We start from the raw sequence: 19118 nt of genomic DNA on the forward strand, positions 1-19118 counted from the left end.
CCCACACAAGAAGACTCCTGGAAATACCTGAGGAACAAAGACCGAACTGGAGGAAGTGCTCGACCCAGGCTAAAGGGATTTCTAGCCTGTGTATGAAGACCTGAGAAACCCAAGTTGGAAAGCTAATGCAGCTTGTGCCTTAAGAATCTACAAGTCTGCCTGTACCATCTGCTATTCATATCCAATCTATCTAGTACTGTATATTAAGCTTAGGTTACGTTTTTGTTTATTTGCCAGGTAATCTGCTTTGATCTGTTTGCTATCACTCAATCACTTAAAAGCTACCTTTTGTAATTAATAAAGTTTATGTTTTAATCTAAACCAGAGATTTTGGACTAAAGTGCCTGGGAATCTTAGCTCAGAGAAGCTGTTGCATATTCTTCTCCACACAGGGAGGGGAGGGGGCGAACTCTACGAGCTTACGCTGTACAGTTCCCCATGCAGCTCAAAACAATATAATTTTGGGTTTATGCTTTAGAGGGAGCACATGCCTGGAGAGCTGAGAGTTACCTTGGCTTTAGCCTTTCTACTGTTGGTTCGTTCAGTGGCTAGTCAGAGATCCTGCATGTAACTGCAGCTGGGTGTGTCCCTACATGTGTGTATGCTGGTGCAAGTGTAAGATCAGGAGCGTGTCTGCAGCTTATCACAGCAGCACAGTGTGAGAGGGAGCCCAGGCTGGTGGGTCAGAGGGCTCAGTGGTACCCCACTTCCAGGTGGCACCCCAGGGGAAACCTGTCACACTAGGATTAAATAATTTTGAGTTGCATAAAAGCTTCTTAAACGTTTATTATTTTTTCAACAAGTGTTTATGTTCAAATGAGGCAGGCATTCTTAGAATTGTCATTTTGACTGATCTGACTGCTGTCTGTTGGAAGACAACAACTGTCAGAGACACTGCATAGAATTATGTACATTTCAAAATGTCACTAATCCAATCCACTTTCAAATAAGAACTTGTCAACATTAAGCATTGTGTAAAACCACATGCAAAAATTGCTATAAAGAAGCTTAAATAGAACCAAACTTGCAAGTTTTCAGAAAGGATATTTCAATATTAAAAAAATATACTGTGTATTAAATTGAGCATTTCAAGTAACTTAAATATCTTTAGCAAACATGTCCAGCAAGATATCCTTCTGTAAAAGAAATTGTTCTTAGAACAAAAAGCTAATGAATGGCTATTTAGACACCAATTTCTCAACACAGTAGCAAGCCTGTGTGAAACTATGTGTAATCTAAATAAAGTGAGTCCACTGTTAAAAACAAACATACATTTAGCAGGACTGATTAACTATTACATTTCTATATATACAAAAGTGCTTAGCATAAAAATATTACCTAAAAAAATATAAATTTTATTAAGATCATTTGGCTCTACACATACTACTAGATCTGCGCTTTGGAAGGAGAAACATAGTATTTACACTAAGTTTAGGCAACTTTCCTATATTGTATCTTTAAACAAGTCAAACAAAAATCTCCACGCAAATGTACCTTTATCCAAATTATAATTCATCCTATTTGGCTCACCATAAATATAGCAATTCATTGAATACTAAACAATATAAATAACTTTATCCATTGTCTGCTGCGTTAGTCCCTAATACAGGCTGCCGACAAATTGGGCAAGTAGAATTTTCAGAAAGCCAGCGATCAATACAATGAATATGAAACTCATGCATGCATGGTAACTGCCTTAGCTTGTTCCCTGTTACATATTCATTTATACAAACACTACATGTTTTACTTATTTCACTCTCTGTGTGGCTGTCCCCATAGTTCCGGGTAGACAGATTGTCAATCTGCTCTTTGGTTAAACCTCTCAAGTGCTCGTCGTCATCATCTTCATTTAGCAAGAAGAAATGTGCAAGACGAAGAATGGGCAGTGTTCCATTTTCAACCAAGTTGTTTGCCTCTTGAGACTGTCTGCTTTCCCGATTTTCATTATTGAGACTATAATGTTGAGTCCCATCATTCTCTCCATTTGTTTCACTACTACCTTCTTCAACATATCTATGCCTAACTGAAGTCTCACTTAATTCACTATCATCATTTACTGTGTGTGAGTTATTCAACTCTGATTGTATATCTAATAAGTGCTGACTGCCCCTCTGAATTTCTGAATTTGATTCAGTCTCCATTAAGGAGCTTAGTTCTCCAAAACCAGTCATAATTTGCCTTAGAATTGATCGAAGAGCCACTGATGAAGGTTCACCAACACCAGTTTCTGAAATTCTACGAAGAGGGATCCGTATAGTGCTAACGTAGGTTCGTATACCTGCACGTTCTGATCGGGAAATTGTACGGCGAAATCCACCACTATCACTTTCGAAAGTAACTGTGTTTTCTGCTATTCCCACTCTAGAGCGTGTTCTACTAGCAATACTCTCCCTATCTCTATTTTCCCCAGGACGAATTCTTCTTACCTGAAGATCTAGTGTAATAGTTGGATGTCTTCTAACTGCAGCTGTTGATCTATTAGATTCATCCTCTTCCAATGTTATTCCTAATGTTGGGGCTGAACTAAAAAATTGTGGCGTCTGTGTGCTACCTACTGTTTGTTCATCTGGCTCAGATGGAGGCTGAGCTGTATATCTCCTAGTAGACCTTCTAGAGATTTGCTGTAAATTCCTACTTTGCCTCAGACTCTGCTCCTCAGAATTAGTAGAGCCATCTTGTCTTTGCAATGGAGAACGGCTTCGACTACTCAAGGTAGATCTTAACCTTAGAATTCCTAGTCTTTGTCTTGTACCCATCTGAACATTAGCTCTAGCTCTACCTCTCTGGAGATCAGTGGATGTGACTGTTTCTTGCATTTCTCTTCGCCTAACAACATTGTGTTCACCAGTATCTGAAGAAATATTATGTGCTGTGCTTCTTGTTCTGTAAAGGCCTGTTGACTCCCTAGTTCTTCTTCTGAGCCTTCCCAAGACAGGAGAAGAGGTTTCTTCAGCACTTTGTACCACAGAATTTCTCACAGTTCTGGTTCTTGCAGTGTTAGAAGTTTCACCATGAGAATCTCTTGATGTCCTGCTCCTAGTTCGTGTAGCTACAGGACTGACTGCTCTTTGATGTCGATTGTCCATATGCATTGTGCTAGTATCCAAGTGTGAAATGTCCATATATTCATCACTAGAAGCTTCAAAACTATTATGTTCATGATTTATGTTGATTTCAAGACTAAACCGGAATTCCCCGCTATTTGGATTTGTCTGACTCACAGCTCTCCAAGTTTGGTTCCCACTCTGTCCACTGCGAGTAGCATTTCCTGTGCGACGAAATGTGTTCAGCCACTCTAGCAGAGAGTCACCATTTGAATTTTCCCCAAGAACCTCTGAATCTGTAAGAAGCAGATAAAGAACTCTAATTTACACATTTTGCATATCATGATGCACTCTAAACCATATATTACCTACAAGCCTTTTTAAAGCTTTCTTCTTGATTTACATTGTTTCATGCATCAAACGAAGTGGGTATTCACCCACGAAAGCTTATGCTCCAACACATCTGTTAGTCTGTAAGGTTCCACAGGACTCTTTGCCGTTTTACAGATCCAGACTAACACGGCTACCCCTCTGATAATTGTTTCAGTAGTATGTGAGATTTGTGGCAAAGATTTAATAGATTCTGAAGGTCAGAAGGGGCCATTATGATCATCTAGTTGGACCACCTGTTTAACACAAGCCATAGAATTCCCCCAAAATATTTTTAGAGCATATATTTTAGAAAAAATCCAATCTTGATTTAAAAATTGCCAGTGATTGAGAATCCACCACAACCCTTTGTAAATTGTACAAATGGCTAACTACCCACACTGTTAAAAATTTATGCCTTATTTCCAGTCTGAATTTATCCAGCTTCAACTTCCAGCCATTGGCTCACCTTATATCTTTCTCTACTAGACTGAAAAGCCCATTATCAAATATTTGTTCCCAGTGTAGGTACTTATAGACTGTAATCGAGTCATCCCTTAGCTTTCTCATTGGTAAACTAAATAGACTGAGCAATTTGAAGGGCATGTTTTCTAATCCTTTAATCATTCTCATGACTCTTCTCTGAACCCTCCCCAACTGATCAACCTCCAAGCTGAAAAAAGGTAACTAAAGGAGACCAGGATTTTAGTGATTTACAAAAGGTGTAGTCATTATTAGATGACACATAATGGATTCTAATTCCATTCATATGATGCTGAAGTTGCAATGTAATCATGGTTTTCAACAGCCTCTGAAGATTTAAATGAGATCCATATAGATACTCCACACTGGATTTATTTGTAGCATTTTTTAAGTCCAAGTTGTAATTATGGGTAAGGAGAAAAAGGCACTATACTTTCTGCTTTACCAAGAAGTGTTTCCATTTGCTCGATTTTCGTATGTCTGCAGTGCTATAAAGAAGAGTTCCCAATGCACCCATTCCCACTGATTAAACAAGTGGTCCCCAAACTGTGGGGCACACCCTACTAGAGGGCATGGAGGAACGTCCAAGGGGTGCAGTGGGGCCTGGGCCTGACCCTATGGAGGAGGGAAGCACCACCCAGCCCTGCTCTGCCCCCAGCTCTGCCCTGCCCCTGCCCCCACTCCTGGCTGCTAGTCCTCCACTCCCACTCCTGGCCACAGACCCTGGCCAGGCTGTGACTTCACACACGGCACAGGGGACACAGGCACATTCCATTACTTCTGGTGGGTGGGTGGGTGGGGGGACGCAAGAGGAAAAGTTTCCTCTGGTACCACTGGATTAAATTGTTTTAAAAAGTGGGGAAAGAAGTCAAATGGAATCATCAAGCCCACACAAGTGCACTGGGGATTATATACAGATAGCCAAATATGATTAACTGATTTTTAGTTTCATAAGATCTTGGCTATAAATATAAGCAAAACAATTCATTGCAAATAGTTTAATTAGATTATAAGATATCACTTAGCTGTTGATTAAGTCATCGTATCCAGTCATAATACAGGATGAAAATGTATGAACTATAAATCTTCATGCTTCAAGGCACAGGCCAGCCACTGTCTGGGGTTAGGAAAAAAAGTTTCCACCTGGACAGGTTACTTAATAACTGGATAGTATGAACTTTCTTGCATCTTCCTCTAAAGTACTGAATACTAGCCACGGTCAGAAACAAAAACTCTGGATTACAAGGACTAATGGTCTGATTTAGTTTGGCTCTCAAGTATATGAAAAGCATACATGAAAGATATATGCCCCACAACATCTATGACTTTGCTTTCCCAACCAGTTACACATAATGTCTCAATCAAGGTATTTCTCCTGCAAGCTGGGATGAAATAAAGACACTTATTTTCAGTTTAATTTGGAAAGCATTCATATGCTATAGGGATGGAGTCAATAAGCATTTGTCTTCTGATTATGTGAATTTATTCTACTTGAGAGCTGCTAGGTAGCTGGTATGCTGAGATGCCTATTATGTATTATATACTACTCTTTCTTTATCCTTCCTCATTTGTCTGATTCTACCTGTTGTCTTCTCTTACTTTTAGATTGTCTATTGCAGGGGTCGGCGACCTTTCAGAAGTGGTGTACCGAGTCTTCATTTATTCACTCTAATTTAAGGTTTCGTGTGCCAGTAAAACATTTTAATGTTTTTAGAAGGTCTCTTTCTATTAGTCTATAATATATAACTAAACTATTGTTGTATGTAAAGTAAATAAAGTTTCTAAAATGTTTAAGAAGCTTCATTTAAAATTAAATTAAAATGCAGATCCCCCCGGACCAGTGGCCAGGACCCAGGCAGTGTGAGTGCCACTGAAAGTCAGCTCGCGTGCCGCCTTTGGCACATGTGCCGTAAGTTGCCTACCCCTGGTCTATTGTTTTATTATGCATTTGTACAGTGCCTAGCACAATGGGATTCTAAATCCATGAGAGGGGCTCCTGGCTGCTACAACACTAGAAATACTACTACAACTGAAGCCACTGCATTACAGTCTTCATCGAGAAAAACTGGCTAATCATTCAGCTTTCTCTCAATGGTTAATGAAGACACAGACAAAATATTTCAATTTTAAAGTGCCATATTTTTACTGACTACTTAGAATTATCCCTTGGACTCTGGAAAATTAAGTCTGTTTCCCTGCCCAACTCTTTTCTTCCACCCACTTATATGTACAGGTTTCCTTCCTGTCCACAGAGAGGGATGTTAAGTTTTGGCAGGATTTTGTTTACAAAAAAAAAAAATGATTCCCCACTCTGAAAAATGAAACCCCTCGTCCCTATACAAATAGAACAAGATTTTGGCCCAGTCAGATTCATGAAGGGAAGAAGTTAATCAAATTTTGGGCCATTAATTTGGGAATATCCACTTAACTATTGATAGTCTTTTTTGACTAAACATCTATCTAGGGAGCTAATATTAATTTCAACACAGAATTTACCTTGTTTTAAAGAAGGGAAAGTTTGTTGTTGTTGTTTTTTTAAAAGATTAACTTTAGTTTTTCAGATGGCTATCACTTCTCTTCTTATGTTAGCTGTTTTGCCAACTTCTATAATAAATAAGAAAATAGCTTAATCTAGCCTTATTTTTAAGAGGCAGAAACAAATAAGTAAGTTATTTCTGTGCAAATATTGCTTTTTGGAGGAGAATGGTCAGGGTAAGTAATTTGTTGCAAATCTAAATCAGTTATAGTGAAGTACTATAAGTTAATTTACTTTCACATCATTAGGATATACACTCTATTCATTTTGCTACTTGGAGAAAAAGAGCTACATAGAATAAAGACAAAACAGACTTAGTATGGATGTCACTTGAACAGACCAGTATTTTAATATACAGAAAAATTGAATGCTTTACCTATAGAAGTAAATAAAGAAAGCTTACCTCCAGCAGTTTCTCCTTCACCTTCCCTATTTTCTACATCAGTTTGGGATGCTAGATGCTCCTTTGCCCCCTCTAGACGTTGCTGTAGCTCTTCTGCTGTTATTTCTCCTGAAATAGTTCACATATTTAGGTAATATATGCCCTCAGCCTTTCAGTAAGATATTTTGATTGTCTCAAAAACGTTTGCATATTACTTGTTTATACAAGCATAACAATGAAACAGTTTCCTATATTTCTTTTGTTACTGACAATTTTCAGAAATAAAGTAAAAACAGTAAGACATAGGAGAAACATCAGCATGATTATAAAATTACAATCAATACAAATACAGACAATACAATAAAAAGTAGGCACCAGAAATAAAGAGGCTACATGTATCTAAGCAGAAGACTGCATGTCATTATAACCTGTCAACCTATTAGCATCAGTATGTTCTAAGAATTCAGACTCTGAAGAAATTCTCTTCTATACAAGGTGTACTTTAAGTACGATATTTGTAAATGAATATTTTAATTATTGTATGTGTGCCCAGAGGTTGTAACTTGGATGCATATTATAAATCTAAACATTATGCTGGGAAGATGAATTTTTGTTTCTCAAGCTTTAATATCCATTTAAAATTGTTCGTTTTTTAAGAGAGAGGCCATCAACTTTAAAAGAAAAAAAATCTCACTCTTCAGTCATTCCCCAGACACACAGACCAAATTGTACTTTCAGTTACACTGGCATAACACCACTCCTCATTAATACTGGTGTACTGTCTCATCTGCTGTAGCCATCCATATCTTACCAGGAGTGCCAAGAAGATTGTGGTCTCTCATTAACCTGTAGTCTTCATCACTGAGTTCATTAATGAATTGGTAATAGGCCTCTTCTCTGCTAAGGCGCTCCTGCTGCCACTGTCTCTCATCTTCACCATGACTGTGTTCTAGGGGAGAGGCTTGTTCATCACCTCCCCGCAAACGAGACCTAGATCGATCCATGCTGAGATAAACAGGCTGTTCTGAACAAAACCAAAGATCAGTACTGTGAAGTATAACTCCAGGTTATCAGTTGCTCGGTTTCTCATTTAAACTAGTTTACCTGTTAATATGAACTCGACATAAACTAAGTTGTATGTCCCTATTTGCCAGGTCAATTCACCAACAAAGAGTTTATTGGGCAAATATCTTGCTTCTTGGCTGTTTAAAACAATAATGAAAGTCACCCTCTCGGTGAAAAGACAAATAAGTTAACTTACCAACTTCTTAAAGATAAATCAAACAATTACTGTTTTATTCTTAGCCTTATAAGAATACCTTAAAAACATAAAGAAATAAACACAAAAGTTTGTTTCCTTCCTCTCACTGCAATAGAGCCACTCTGAGGTGAATCACAGCAGTGGTTTGGGAGTAAGGTGAAATAGCATGGGAAATTTTGGTAAATCAAATGTAATTACCCAGCACAGAATTCTGATGAGATAACAGAGTTATTACTATAGAGAAGAGTACTAGCCATTCGATCTTTAATGACAAATAGTTAGGACTGCAGTTTTACAGCACATCTAAGGGATGCCACTTCCAGCAATATAAGACCCATAGCACCATGCTGGGGAATTGCTTCACTTCTGATAGTGTTTTTAGGTTTTTCTTTCAAGTCTCTCATCCAAACTGCAGACTGACAAAGGGATGCATAACTATGTCAAGCTCAGAATCAGAGAGGAAAGACTGGATTCTCACACACACTCTTTGTTCCTTCTGCTGCCAAGAAAGACAGGAAATCAAGGATACATTGATTGCAAACCTTATTAACAAAATGTGAGCAAGCCCCCTTGTACTGGCAGATCAGCATTTTAATAGTCCATTTTTACTGGTTACAGGTTAATTAATATCCCCTTCTCGCACTCCCTGGTGGAGGGTCACTTATTGTCCCATCCTTGGTCTCTTCACTTTACACTCTTTTCTTGGGTAATTTTATTTGCCCCGAGGGCTTCAGCTAACTGTCTTTCCAATCACTTCCAAATTTACCTTCCCACTGACCTGTCTCTCTTTATTCAACCCTGCATCTCAGCTTGTCTCTCTAACAGCCCTTCCTGGATGTCTCATCAACTTAAACTAATAATGGTCAAATGGAATTTCTTTGTCCCCCAATCAAACACTGCCCATTGAGCCCCTATTATCTGTCTCTTTTGACAGAAATACCATCCTTTCTATCATTCACACTCATAAGCTTGGAGTCATCACTGACTTCTCTTTCCTTCATCCAGGCTGTGGCCAAATTTTGTTGTTTCTTTCTCCATAATATTTTTATGATTAAACACCTTATTTATATCCACAACCAAAATTTTAGTCCAGGCCCTCATCTTCCCCACCTTGCTTATTGCATCCTCTTAAACGATACACATTGCCCCTTTCAATCTGTTCAAAACATAGCTGCTAAGTCAATCTTCCTGACCATGTTACCACTTCGCCGGATCCAACTTCCACTAAGAAAGGTCTCCCCCACTGACTTTAACAGGAGTTGGATTGGACTGTAAGTTCCTCCATGGGCTCCCTTTTGTTCACAATGTTAAATTCAAACTTCTTGTTATCAAGGTCCTTCAGAGTTCTGCCCCCCTCTCTACTTATCTTATTTCTTTTCACATTCACCCAAGTTTCCACACTTGCACTGATGCTAGCTCTCACTAGCCCATCATGTCTGCTTCTCCCACAATTGTCTTTGCACCTTCTTCCATGCTAATTATTGTCTGGCAAGTACTGCTATACAAAGGCTTAAACAGACCCAAAAAGTTTATAATCCAAAACAACAACCAAACAACATACATAGCACAGGAAGGGACATTCTTGGTCACTGAGTCCAGTCCTCTACTATCATAGACAATCCAGTCAGACAATTCCGTACTTTAAATTTATCAAGCTCCACCTTAAAACTAGGTAGCTTGTTTGCCCCCACTACACCTACTGGAAAGCTGTTCCAGAACATCACTCCTCTGATGGTTAGAAACCTCCTTCTAATATCCAGCCTAAATTTATTCATGGCTAGTTTATACCCTTCTATGCTTGTGCTGACATTGTCCTTTGCCTTAAATAGCTCTTCTCCCTCCATGGTGATTGCCACCTTGATGTATTTAGAGTTAACAATCATATTCCCTCTCAGCCTAAATTTTGCTACTCTAAACAACCCAAGCCTAGTAAAATAGGCTCTCCATTTCCCTGATTATCTTAGTAGTCCTCCTCTGCACCTTTTCCAGTTTTAAATCATTTTTCTTGAACATGGGTGACCAGAATTGTACACAGAATTCCAGCTGAGATCTTACCAATGCCTTGTACAATAGCATTAGTACTTTATCTATTCCTCTATTGGAAATAGCTCACATGTTATTGTAGGATCATATTTGACTTTTTCACAGCCACATTATACTGGTAGTTCATACTCATCTTGTGATCAACTAATGCATGTGGGTCTTTCTCCTCTGTTGTTTCCAACGGCTGAGCCCCAAGTTTAAAGCAGGAATTCTTGTTATTCCCTAAGTGCATGAGCTTGCACTTTGTATTATTAAATTTCATCCAATTTCTATTACTCCAATTCTCTTTATCACCCAATTCCTCATATATAATAGTTCAGTCCTCCTCTGTACAGATGCCTCCCAACTTTGTGTCATTAGCAAATTTCATTAGCACACTTCTACTTTTTGTGCCATGGTCACTAATGAATATTAAAGATTGGTCCCCAAATAGATCCTCAAGGAACTTCACTAGTAATCTCCCTCCAGATAGATAGCTCTCCTTTCAGCATAACCCTGTCTTCCTGTGATGGGGTATACCAGGACCTTTGAGGCCCCCTGCTGGAGGCCTTGTTGTCCTACTACACTTCCCCCCAGAAAAGGAGCAGCGAAGGTGGGTCCTCCATGGCTGCCCAGAGAAGTTGCAGTAAAGTGGCCAATCAGCACACAGCAGGCCCAGTTAAAAGGAGCTGCAGGGCCTGAACAGATCAGTTGCTTGCTGGGACCTGGGAGGTGAGGAAGGTGCTCTTTGCTGGCTGTGGGAGCGTCAGTCCTGAGGTCAAAGTGAAGTGTGTGGGAAGCAGCCCAGGGAACAGCAGCAGCATCTACTACAGAAAGCAGTAAGTAGTTGCTTTTTACAGGCTCCTTGGGTCATGACCTGGAGTAGCGGGTGGGCCCAGGTCTGGCCACTGGTAGGGTCCCCAAAGCCTTGAGAAGGGGACAAATGTTGCTTAGAGGCCCCAGTGAAGGTCAGGACTCCATCTCCAGGGAGAAGGCCATGGGGTCACTACTCTATAACAGAGCAGGAATAGATTTTAGGCTAGCCCAGAAAGGGCTGAAAACTGAGCCTAGAGACAGGGCTCAATACATTCCAAAGGCACTGTGATTGGCCCTGTTAGAGCTTTCTGTTTGTGTGGTCAGACATGTAGACTATGCATAGCTTAGCTGGAGTGGTGAGCCCCTGAAGACCTGCCTATCAAGGTTTACTGTAAACAGGGGCACTGCATGCAGTGAGCACAGATCTGCACCCACCTGATGGAGGTGCTCATTAGAGGTGGGTGGCCCTGTCATACTCTGTAATCAGTTCTTTATAGTTACAGATCTTGTACTAATCCCCATCATCTGCATTTTAACTTATTTCATGTGTGGGACTCTGTCAAATACTTTACTGAAATACTTTACAGACAGATTAGGTCTCCTGCATTTCCCTTGTCTAAACATATCCATTATCTAATCAAAGGTATCAGATGTTGCCAGACTAACCTAACTTGACAAACTCATGTTACATGGAGGTAAACAAAGGAATAAAATGCAAGTCTCCCCCCCCCCCCCCGCGATGCAAATTCCAGATGGAATTTCTTAAAGCAAAGATGCAAAAACTAAGCTGCCACATTTAAGTCCTTGAGCTCTTCAGTCCAGATTACTTTACTATCTAGTTCCCTTAATTTCCCAAAATCTGCCCTTTTGAAATCAAAAACCTTAGTTACAACCTAGTTTTGACTATTATCCCATTTAATTGACACTGAGTCAACTAGGTATCACCTGATCCAAGGTTTATTTTTTATGACCAGCTCTTCTATAATGTCATCTCTACTCACTAAAGCAAGTCCAAAACAGCATCACCTCCTGTTGTTAAGTGACTATTTGCTGAAGAAATCTGGTCTGTTATACCCACAAATAACTAGGCCTGACCATTATTAACAGCATTTGTTCTCCAATTTATTAACTGGGAAGTTAAAATCTCACACAGACGATTTCTGGTAGTGTTTCTCTCTCCAATATTAAAGATCTCTATGCACCTACAAATCTGATCCTGCATACAGCAAAAAGTGAGAATCAAATTGTGAATTTATATGAAAACTAGATATCTATAAAATGAGAACTATTCCTGCCTCCCCCCAACTTTGTCAGCTAACTAATTTATTTAATGTAATCTCATGATGCACAGAAAGATGCATATACAAATCCTTATTCATAAAGCTGAAAACTGTCATGTCAGCTAATCTATCTTTCAATTTAAATTCTCAGCTCTTCTTTTTCCCCACTCCCTTTCTCATGCTCAATAACATATGAGCTCTCTTTCTTCAAAGCATGTATGTGGTAGAATAAAACAATTTAAGTGACTCATTTTGTTGAGTCTTATGGCAGGATGGTTAAATAGGCTCTAAGTGACTCTCAAGAGCATGCAATGTTGTTGGTGTAGCTGTGTTGATCCCAGGATTAGAGACAAGGTGGGTGAGGTAATATCTTTTTATTGAACCAACTTCTGTTTGTGAAACAAGCTTACACAGACATGAACTGTGTAGACTCAAAAGCTTGTCTCTCTCATGAATAGAAGCTGGTTCAATAACATTCTCACCCACTTGTCTCACCTGAGAACAGTAAGAAGTGTGAAATATTTAGTTACCCAGTCTGGTTACAATAACAGTAACTGGCATCGATGCCATTTCATATTTAACATTGACCACCAACAAAACAAGATACTTTTGTATTTGAAAGCATCACACTTGAAAAATCAGATGGACCCAGCTATGTCACACACAGTGTGAAAAATTCACACCCCTGAGCGATGCAGTTAGACTAATCCAACCTAAGCACTTGTGTGGACAGTACTAGATCTAAAGAAGAATTCTTCTGTTGGCCTACCTACACCCTCTGAGGTGAATTACCAATGCTGACAGGAGAACTCTTCCTGTCGACTTATTGTACACAGTCTCTATACTGAAGTGCTACAGTTGTACAGCATCACTACTAAATGTAGACAAGTCCTAAATGAAGGGAGTTAAACTATTAAATGGAACAAAAATGGCAAGAATAACTCAGGCAAAACTCAGAATTCTCTTTTCTAATTTCCCACAGTTTGAGAGGGAAATTATACATACCAATATAGTTGTAAATTCAGAACCAGTACCATAACCCTTTCTAGCAAAGAATGTGCACTCACTTTAATCAGCTATATCTGCTTATTTTTCCTCGTGGCCTCTTTCCATTAACTTGTATCCAGGATTCAAATAAGTGATCATTTTCTGAAAGGCCCTCCCGTGGCTGCCAGGAGGGTGAGGGTTGAGTTTAGAGGAGGCGGCCTCCCTGGCAGACAGGCACACAGGACATGGCTGTCAAGCCTGACCCTCCAGGCGAGAGGAGGTCCCCGGGCTTTGAAGAACACCTGAAACAACGGAAGTATCCCCAAGTAACTACAGACGGGCATAAAATCTGACGCAGCGCCAAGAGCGGGACCCGCTGGCCTGGCCCCACTCCCGCCCCAGCGAAGCCCACGCAGACACCACGGCCAGGGACTGCTGGCCCTTCCCTCCCCGCAGCCTCAGGGCCGCTCCAGGCGGGGAGGCTGAAGGCTGCTGGCCCTTCCCCGGCACTCGCGCGGGGATCGCTGCACTCTGCCCGGGCTGCGGCTCTGACGCCCGTGGGGCGGGCTCCCCGCGGCCCCCTGCCCGGCGCAGCCATGGCCTGGGGCCGGCGCCTGTTCCCAGAGCGCTGGGGGTGACTGACAGCGCTCCTCTCCAGTCACCTGGCGTAGCCGCGGCCAGAGACCAATTACAGCAGGGCGAGGTGGGCCCTGTCTCGGCGCCCCAGCCAGGACCCTACTCACCACGCGCGCTGCAGAGGGGCCCGCCGAGGCGGCACCCCCCGCCCCGCTGCGCGGAGCCGCCCTCTAAGGCGAGGGTAAGAGGAAGAGCCCAGCGTGGGGGCGGCGGCACACACTGGCCCTGCTCACGCCTCACCTCCGAGCAGCCGCCGCCAGCGCCGGAAAGAACCCGAGTCCCCAGACCCGTGCGCTGGAGGCGGACCGGTGATTCCCGTCCGGGTGGCCGCACTGAGCAGCGAACAAACGTTCCGCACTCAGACGGGGCCGCCCTGGGCATGCGCACAGGTGGATCTCGTCTCCCGCGGCGCATAACCTCTGGCAGGCTCCGGGCGGCCCGCGAGCTGGCCCTTCTAGCGCGTGAGGGAGTCTGAGGGGCCGGGGCTGCAGCCAGGAGGCGCTGGGAGGCGGGAGCGGGGCGGAGGGGTGCGCCTGAAGGTTTCCTTTCTCTGGTCAGTGCAGTGTTCGCAAGCGCAATAGGTAGAAAGAACAGGAGTTCTTATGGCACCTTATACTAGCAAATTTATTAGAGCATAAGCTTTCGTGGGCTACAGCTATAATTTGTTAGCCTCTAAGGTGCCACAAGTACTCCTTCTTTTGCGGATACAGACTAACATGGCTAAACCTTAGTACGTAGGATTGCCAACTGTCTAATCACACGAACCCAAACACCCTTGCCCCGCCCCTTTCCCAAGTCCCCGCCTCTTCTCCAATGCCTTGCCCTGCTCATGCCAGCACCCCTCCTGCCATTGCTTGCTCTCTCACTCCCTTTCACCTGGCTGGGGTAGGGGTTGGGGTGCAGGAGTGGGCTTGACTGGGGCAGGGAGTTGGGGTGCAGGAGGGGGCAAGGGGTACTGGCTCTGGGAGGGGGCTCAGAGCAGGGGCAGGTGGTTGGGGAGAGGGAGGGGATAAGGGGTGTGGGTTCTCTCTGGGCAGTGCTTACCTCTGGTAGCTCCTGGGCAGCTGCACAGCGGGGCTAAGGCAGGCTGCCTGCCTGCCCTGGCCCTGTGCTGCTCCTGGAAGCAGCCGGCACATCCTTGCAGCCCCTGGGCAGGGCAGGGGGTTCTGCGTGCTGCCCTGCCTAAAGGCACCACCCCCACAGCTCCTATTGGCAGCAGTTCCTGGCCAATGGGAGCTGCAGAGTTGGCGCTCAAGACAGGGGCAGTGAACGGAGACCCCCTCTGTTTCTCATAGTGCCAGTCTCCTGTCTAGGCTCTCTGACTGTAGAGTAGTGACAGTCATTTTGCCTATGGACATGGCTTCACTGCCACTGAAAACAATGGGAGGTGGCAGGCAACTTTATTAAGGCCAGTCTCACTTACACATGCAGGTAGACTGTGGGAAATAGTGGCCACTTTGCTGGCTTCAACCCCATGAACAATAAAAGGAGATAGTGCCCATTTTGAATAAGAGGAAATTTGTGAGTTGACAATCTTTTCTCATGTTTTCATGAGACAGATGAAAAATGCCCCCAAAGTCACTGGAGTTGCAATGAAAACAGAGTTGGCACTACTGCATTGTCCAGTGCTGCTACAGCCCTGACTCAGCAGCCAGCTGGTGCAGGCAGACCCCTGCATCATCCCCACTGGTGCTGGGGACATGGTGGGAAATCAAGGTCATTGCACCATTAGGTTCTAAGCTGTTAAGCTGCAGTCTTGGAAGGCGAATTATTTTTGCCAATGTGACACCACAACAAAGTCAGTGGGGTGTACCAGGGCACAGGAGTTTGAGCATGTAGAATTGATTGGAGATTGGGATTTTAGCATTTTGGACGATACTGTCTTTTTACTTTTTGGACTTCCACCTTTTCTGCCCTTTGTTTCTCTTCCTTCCCCACAATCTGCCTTCTATTTCAGGGGTTCTCAACTTTCTTTTTTCCTGAGGCCCCCCTACAACATGCTACAAAAACTCCAGGGCCCTGTGGGAGTGGGGGGGACCTCAGAGCTCTGGGCTGGGGGGTGGGGCCTCAGGCATAGGTGTAGTTTGACTTCTATTTTGGGTGGGCAGGGGTGCATAGGTGCTGACTTCTGCTCCCACCAGTGGGAGCAGAAGCCCTGACTCCACCCCTGCCCCCATTCCAACCCCTTCCCCCAAAGTTTCCACCCCCCTCCCTGCCCCTATTCCAACTCCTTCCCCAAATCCCCACCCCGGCCCTGCCTCTTGGGGACCACCTTCCCTGAGCGTGCCACGTTCCCGCTCCTCTTCCCCCCCACCCCCCAAGTACACCACCAAACAGCTGTTTGGTAGCAGCAAGGTGGAAAGCACTGGGAGGTAGGCGGAGAAGCAGGGACATGGCATGCTCAGGGGAGGAGGAGGTGGGGTGCAGTGGGGGTGTTGGCGGCTGGTGGGTGCAGAGCACCCACTAATTTTTCCCTGTTGGTGCTCCAGCCCCAGAGCACCCACGAAGTCGGCACCTATGGGTCGAGCCAGCTCTGCATGGCTGGTCAGGTATGGAGGTCACCTCCCTGCCGACTGACCTCAGCAGGCCACAATTATAACTCAAAGGTGAGGGGGGGCTCAGTTCAAAAAGTTTGAAAACAGCTGAGGGTGCAGGCAGGGAGTAGCTAGGGGCTGTGTGCAGGGAGGGGCTGTGCACTGGGAGGGCTCCCCCTGCAGTAGCTGCTCCCTAAGGGCTCTGCCAGCCATGGAGCCCGGTCCCCCCGCCCAGATGGCTCTTACCAGCTGTGTGAGCAAAGGGGTCTGTGAGCTGAGGATGCTGCATGACCACCAAAGAATAGGAAAAGCGGGCTGCCTGTTGGACAACAGACTCTGGGATTAGTTTATTCTCTTGTGGGATAACTACTGAGTTACAAAAATAGAGGAAATGGTATCCCTTCTGAAACTTGTCAATTCCTAATTAGCTTTTCTTTCTGTTTCCTGCGCACAGGCACAGAGCTACCTAAACTTTTTCATAGTGGGGACTCCTTTTTGCATTGAGATCATCTCATAGATCACTTCTCTTCTCACCAAGGAAATCTGTCAAACTGGGTGTAGAACCTTCATAGATTGTGATGCTGGTAGACTAGGTTCCAGCTCTTGCCAAAGCTGTAAGTGCTCAGCTGAGCACTGACAAATTCATAGCTGGATACCAGACCAGCTCCTCTGCATGTTAGTATTGTTCAAGATAGGTATAAGTGTGTTTAGCATTTAGACTTCATGGAATGCTTGTAAGTTGCTGCACGCATTAATTTCACAGGTATAACATACTATAAGGTGATATGTAAACTTTGCTTTATAACTATAAAAATGCTTGCCCTGTGAACCCAGTCAGGAGGAATGGTCCTCAGCCCATCAAGAAGGACTCTCAAAATTAAATGGGCCATTGTGCAACATCACTAAACAAAGACTTGGTTAACAACCCTCTCACACCCATGAAGGTGCTACTTGCAAAAAATCTCATCGCATCTGCTTGAATGCTGGAAGAAGGGGATAAATCAGGGACAAGAGAGAACTTTCTCTTTGCTGTTTGGATTCTCACAGGGGTGGATCTGTGAAACAGAAGCAGAGATCCCTAGGGTTAACCTGGGTTAACCCAAATAGATATTTAGTGCTGACAGATTACTACTATTCTGTCACCTTTTAAAATCATAGGCTAACTAGTGTATACATGTTGCCTGCTTTAACCTGTAAATAACACTAAGTTCTTCCTAGTTTAGTTAACTAAGGATTTATTATAGGATTGGCTACGAATGTCATCTTTGCAGTGAGATCTGAGGTACAAATTGAGCTGATCTCTTGGGACTGGAAGCAACCTGAATCTTTGGTGTATAGCACCATCAGTAGGCCCAGCTTGCTGGGTGGAAAGACCGACTAGAATGCCCAAGGGGATTGTCTGTGACTCCATGGTAAGACTGGTACAGTGCTTCAGGAGTTCACATTTGTTACTGGGTTAGTGAAATCTAGTTATAGACCATACCATGAGTTTGGGGGGTGTGCCCTACTATTTGACAGTCTGCCCTGGGGTAGGCACTCACAATCACAAATCAGTCCAGACAGCAGGACACATTTTCCCTCCCACCAAGGGAATCTACTGGCAGCAGATGGGATGTGGCACTTCATAGTCTATTTTCCTCACCACATTCAATAGCAATTTGCCACCCTCTCTCAATCTCCTGCACCTGTAGATACACCAAAACATATAATTCATGAGAATCAATTTTCCATCCAGAATAAAAATCAATGTACCTGCCTCAACATACATAATCAGTCCATTTTCTTCCAGTGTGACTCAATTCTACTTGACATTCATTACAATCAACTTTTCCCTGCAATCAGCTTTTCCACACACCAATTTCCCTTAGTCAAATCAAAATGTCTCCTTCCCTCAAACTCACCTGGGGATTGCTCCTCAGAAGATGGGAGAGGTATGTTAGAAGGGTACAGTGAGGAAGCATAAACTGTTCCTGTATCTGTCCTACTTCCTCTCCTTACACAACTCACACTGAAGTACAAAAGGAAAATTTACTAAGAATTTGTGCAGTAAATTTGGGGATAGAATATGACAATTGAACTATTGTCAATGAATTAATCAGACTGATCTCTCCAACAATACAGGAAAGTTTACAGTATTCTCTTCCAATATGTATTTTATTAACACAGTTGTAGCTGTGCTGGTCCCAGGGCATTAGAGACAAAGTGGGTGAGGTAGTGTCTCTTATTGGGCCAGTTTCTGTTGGTGAGAGAAGCTTTTGGGCTTACTCAAAACTCTTCTTCAGAGCCCGAAGGTTCTTTGGTGACCTGAAGAGCTCTGTGTAAGCACAAAAGCTTGTCTCCCTCCCCAACAGAAACTGGCTCAATAAGACACTACCTCACCCACTTTGTCTCTCTAATACATCCATACTCTTTCCCAAATATTTATTGCAATTATATTTTATAGTAGAGCCTTGATTTTTATGAACAACCAGTTACACTAACCATTTTTCCTGACTGGGGGTGGGGGAGGAAGTCACCTAATGAAAGTTGATAAACAGACATCCCCTTCTCATTCCAGTGCATTGAAGATCACAGAAGTTCCAGAAAGTGATGGAGAGCAGCATACTACAATTTATATACCATGCCTATTGTAATTTTGAGATGTTCAATTTTATGAACTTCTCAATCCCTTGTTTTTGTAAAATAAGGGTTCTACTGCACTTGGAAAAATAAGTAGTCTATAGAGGGCAGCAAAACTCAGATAATTATGGAGTTGCTGTAGTAACTGT

The 19118-nt window shown here is 43.1% G+C and overlaps 1 protein-coding gene across 4 annotated transcripts; it reads right to left on the reverse strand.

The window, feature by feature from the left end:
- Positions 1-830: 830 nt before the first annotated feature.
- Positions 831-14128, reverse strand: RNF6 (ring finger protein 6). Of its 4 annotated transcripts, none has more exons than XM_074958668.1 (5): positions 13924-14101; positions 13261-13482; positions 7626-7804; positions 6836-6943; positions 831-3340 (listed from the first exon to the last, which is right to left on the reverse strand). In XM_074958668.1, exons 3-5 carry the CDS (start codon positions 7654-7656, stop codon positions 1575-1577), a joined length of 1905 nt encoding a protein of 634 aa, XP_074814769.1. In that variant the 5' UTR covers positions 7657-7804; positions 13261-13482; positions 13924-14101; the 3' UTR covers positions 831-1574. The 4 variants fall into 4 exon arrangements, with proteins under 4 accessions (XP_074814769.1, XP_074814760.1, XP_074814749.1 ...); XM_074958659.1 differs by having other exon boundaries at positions 832-3340; positions 7626-7833; XM_074958648.1 differs by having other exon boundaries at positions 834-3340; positions 7626-7838; positions 14057-14128.
- Positions 14129-19118: the final 4990 nt, after the last annotated feature.

Source organism: Natator depressus, chromosome 1 (genome assembly GCF_965152275.1).
Source record: "Natator depressus isolate rNatDep1 chromosome 1, rNatDep2.hap1, whole genome shotgun sequence".
Classification (NCBI taxonomy): Eukaryota; Metazoa; Chordata; order Testudines; family Cheloniidae; genus Natator; species Natator depressus.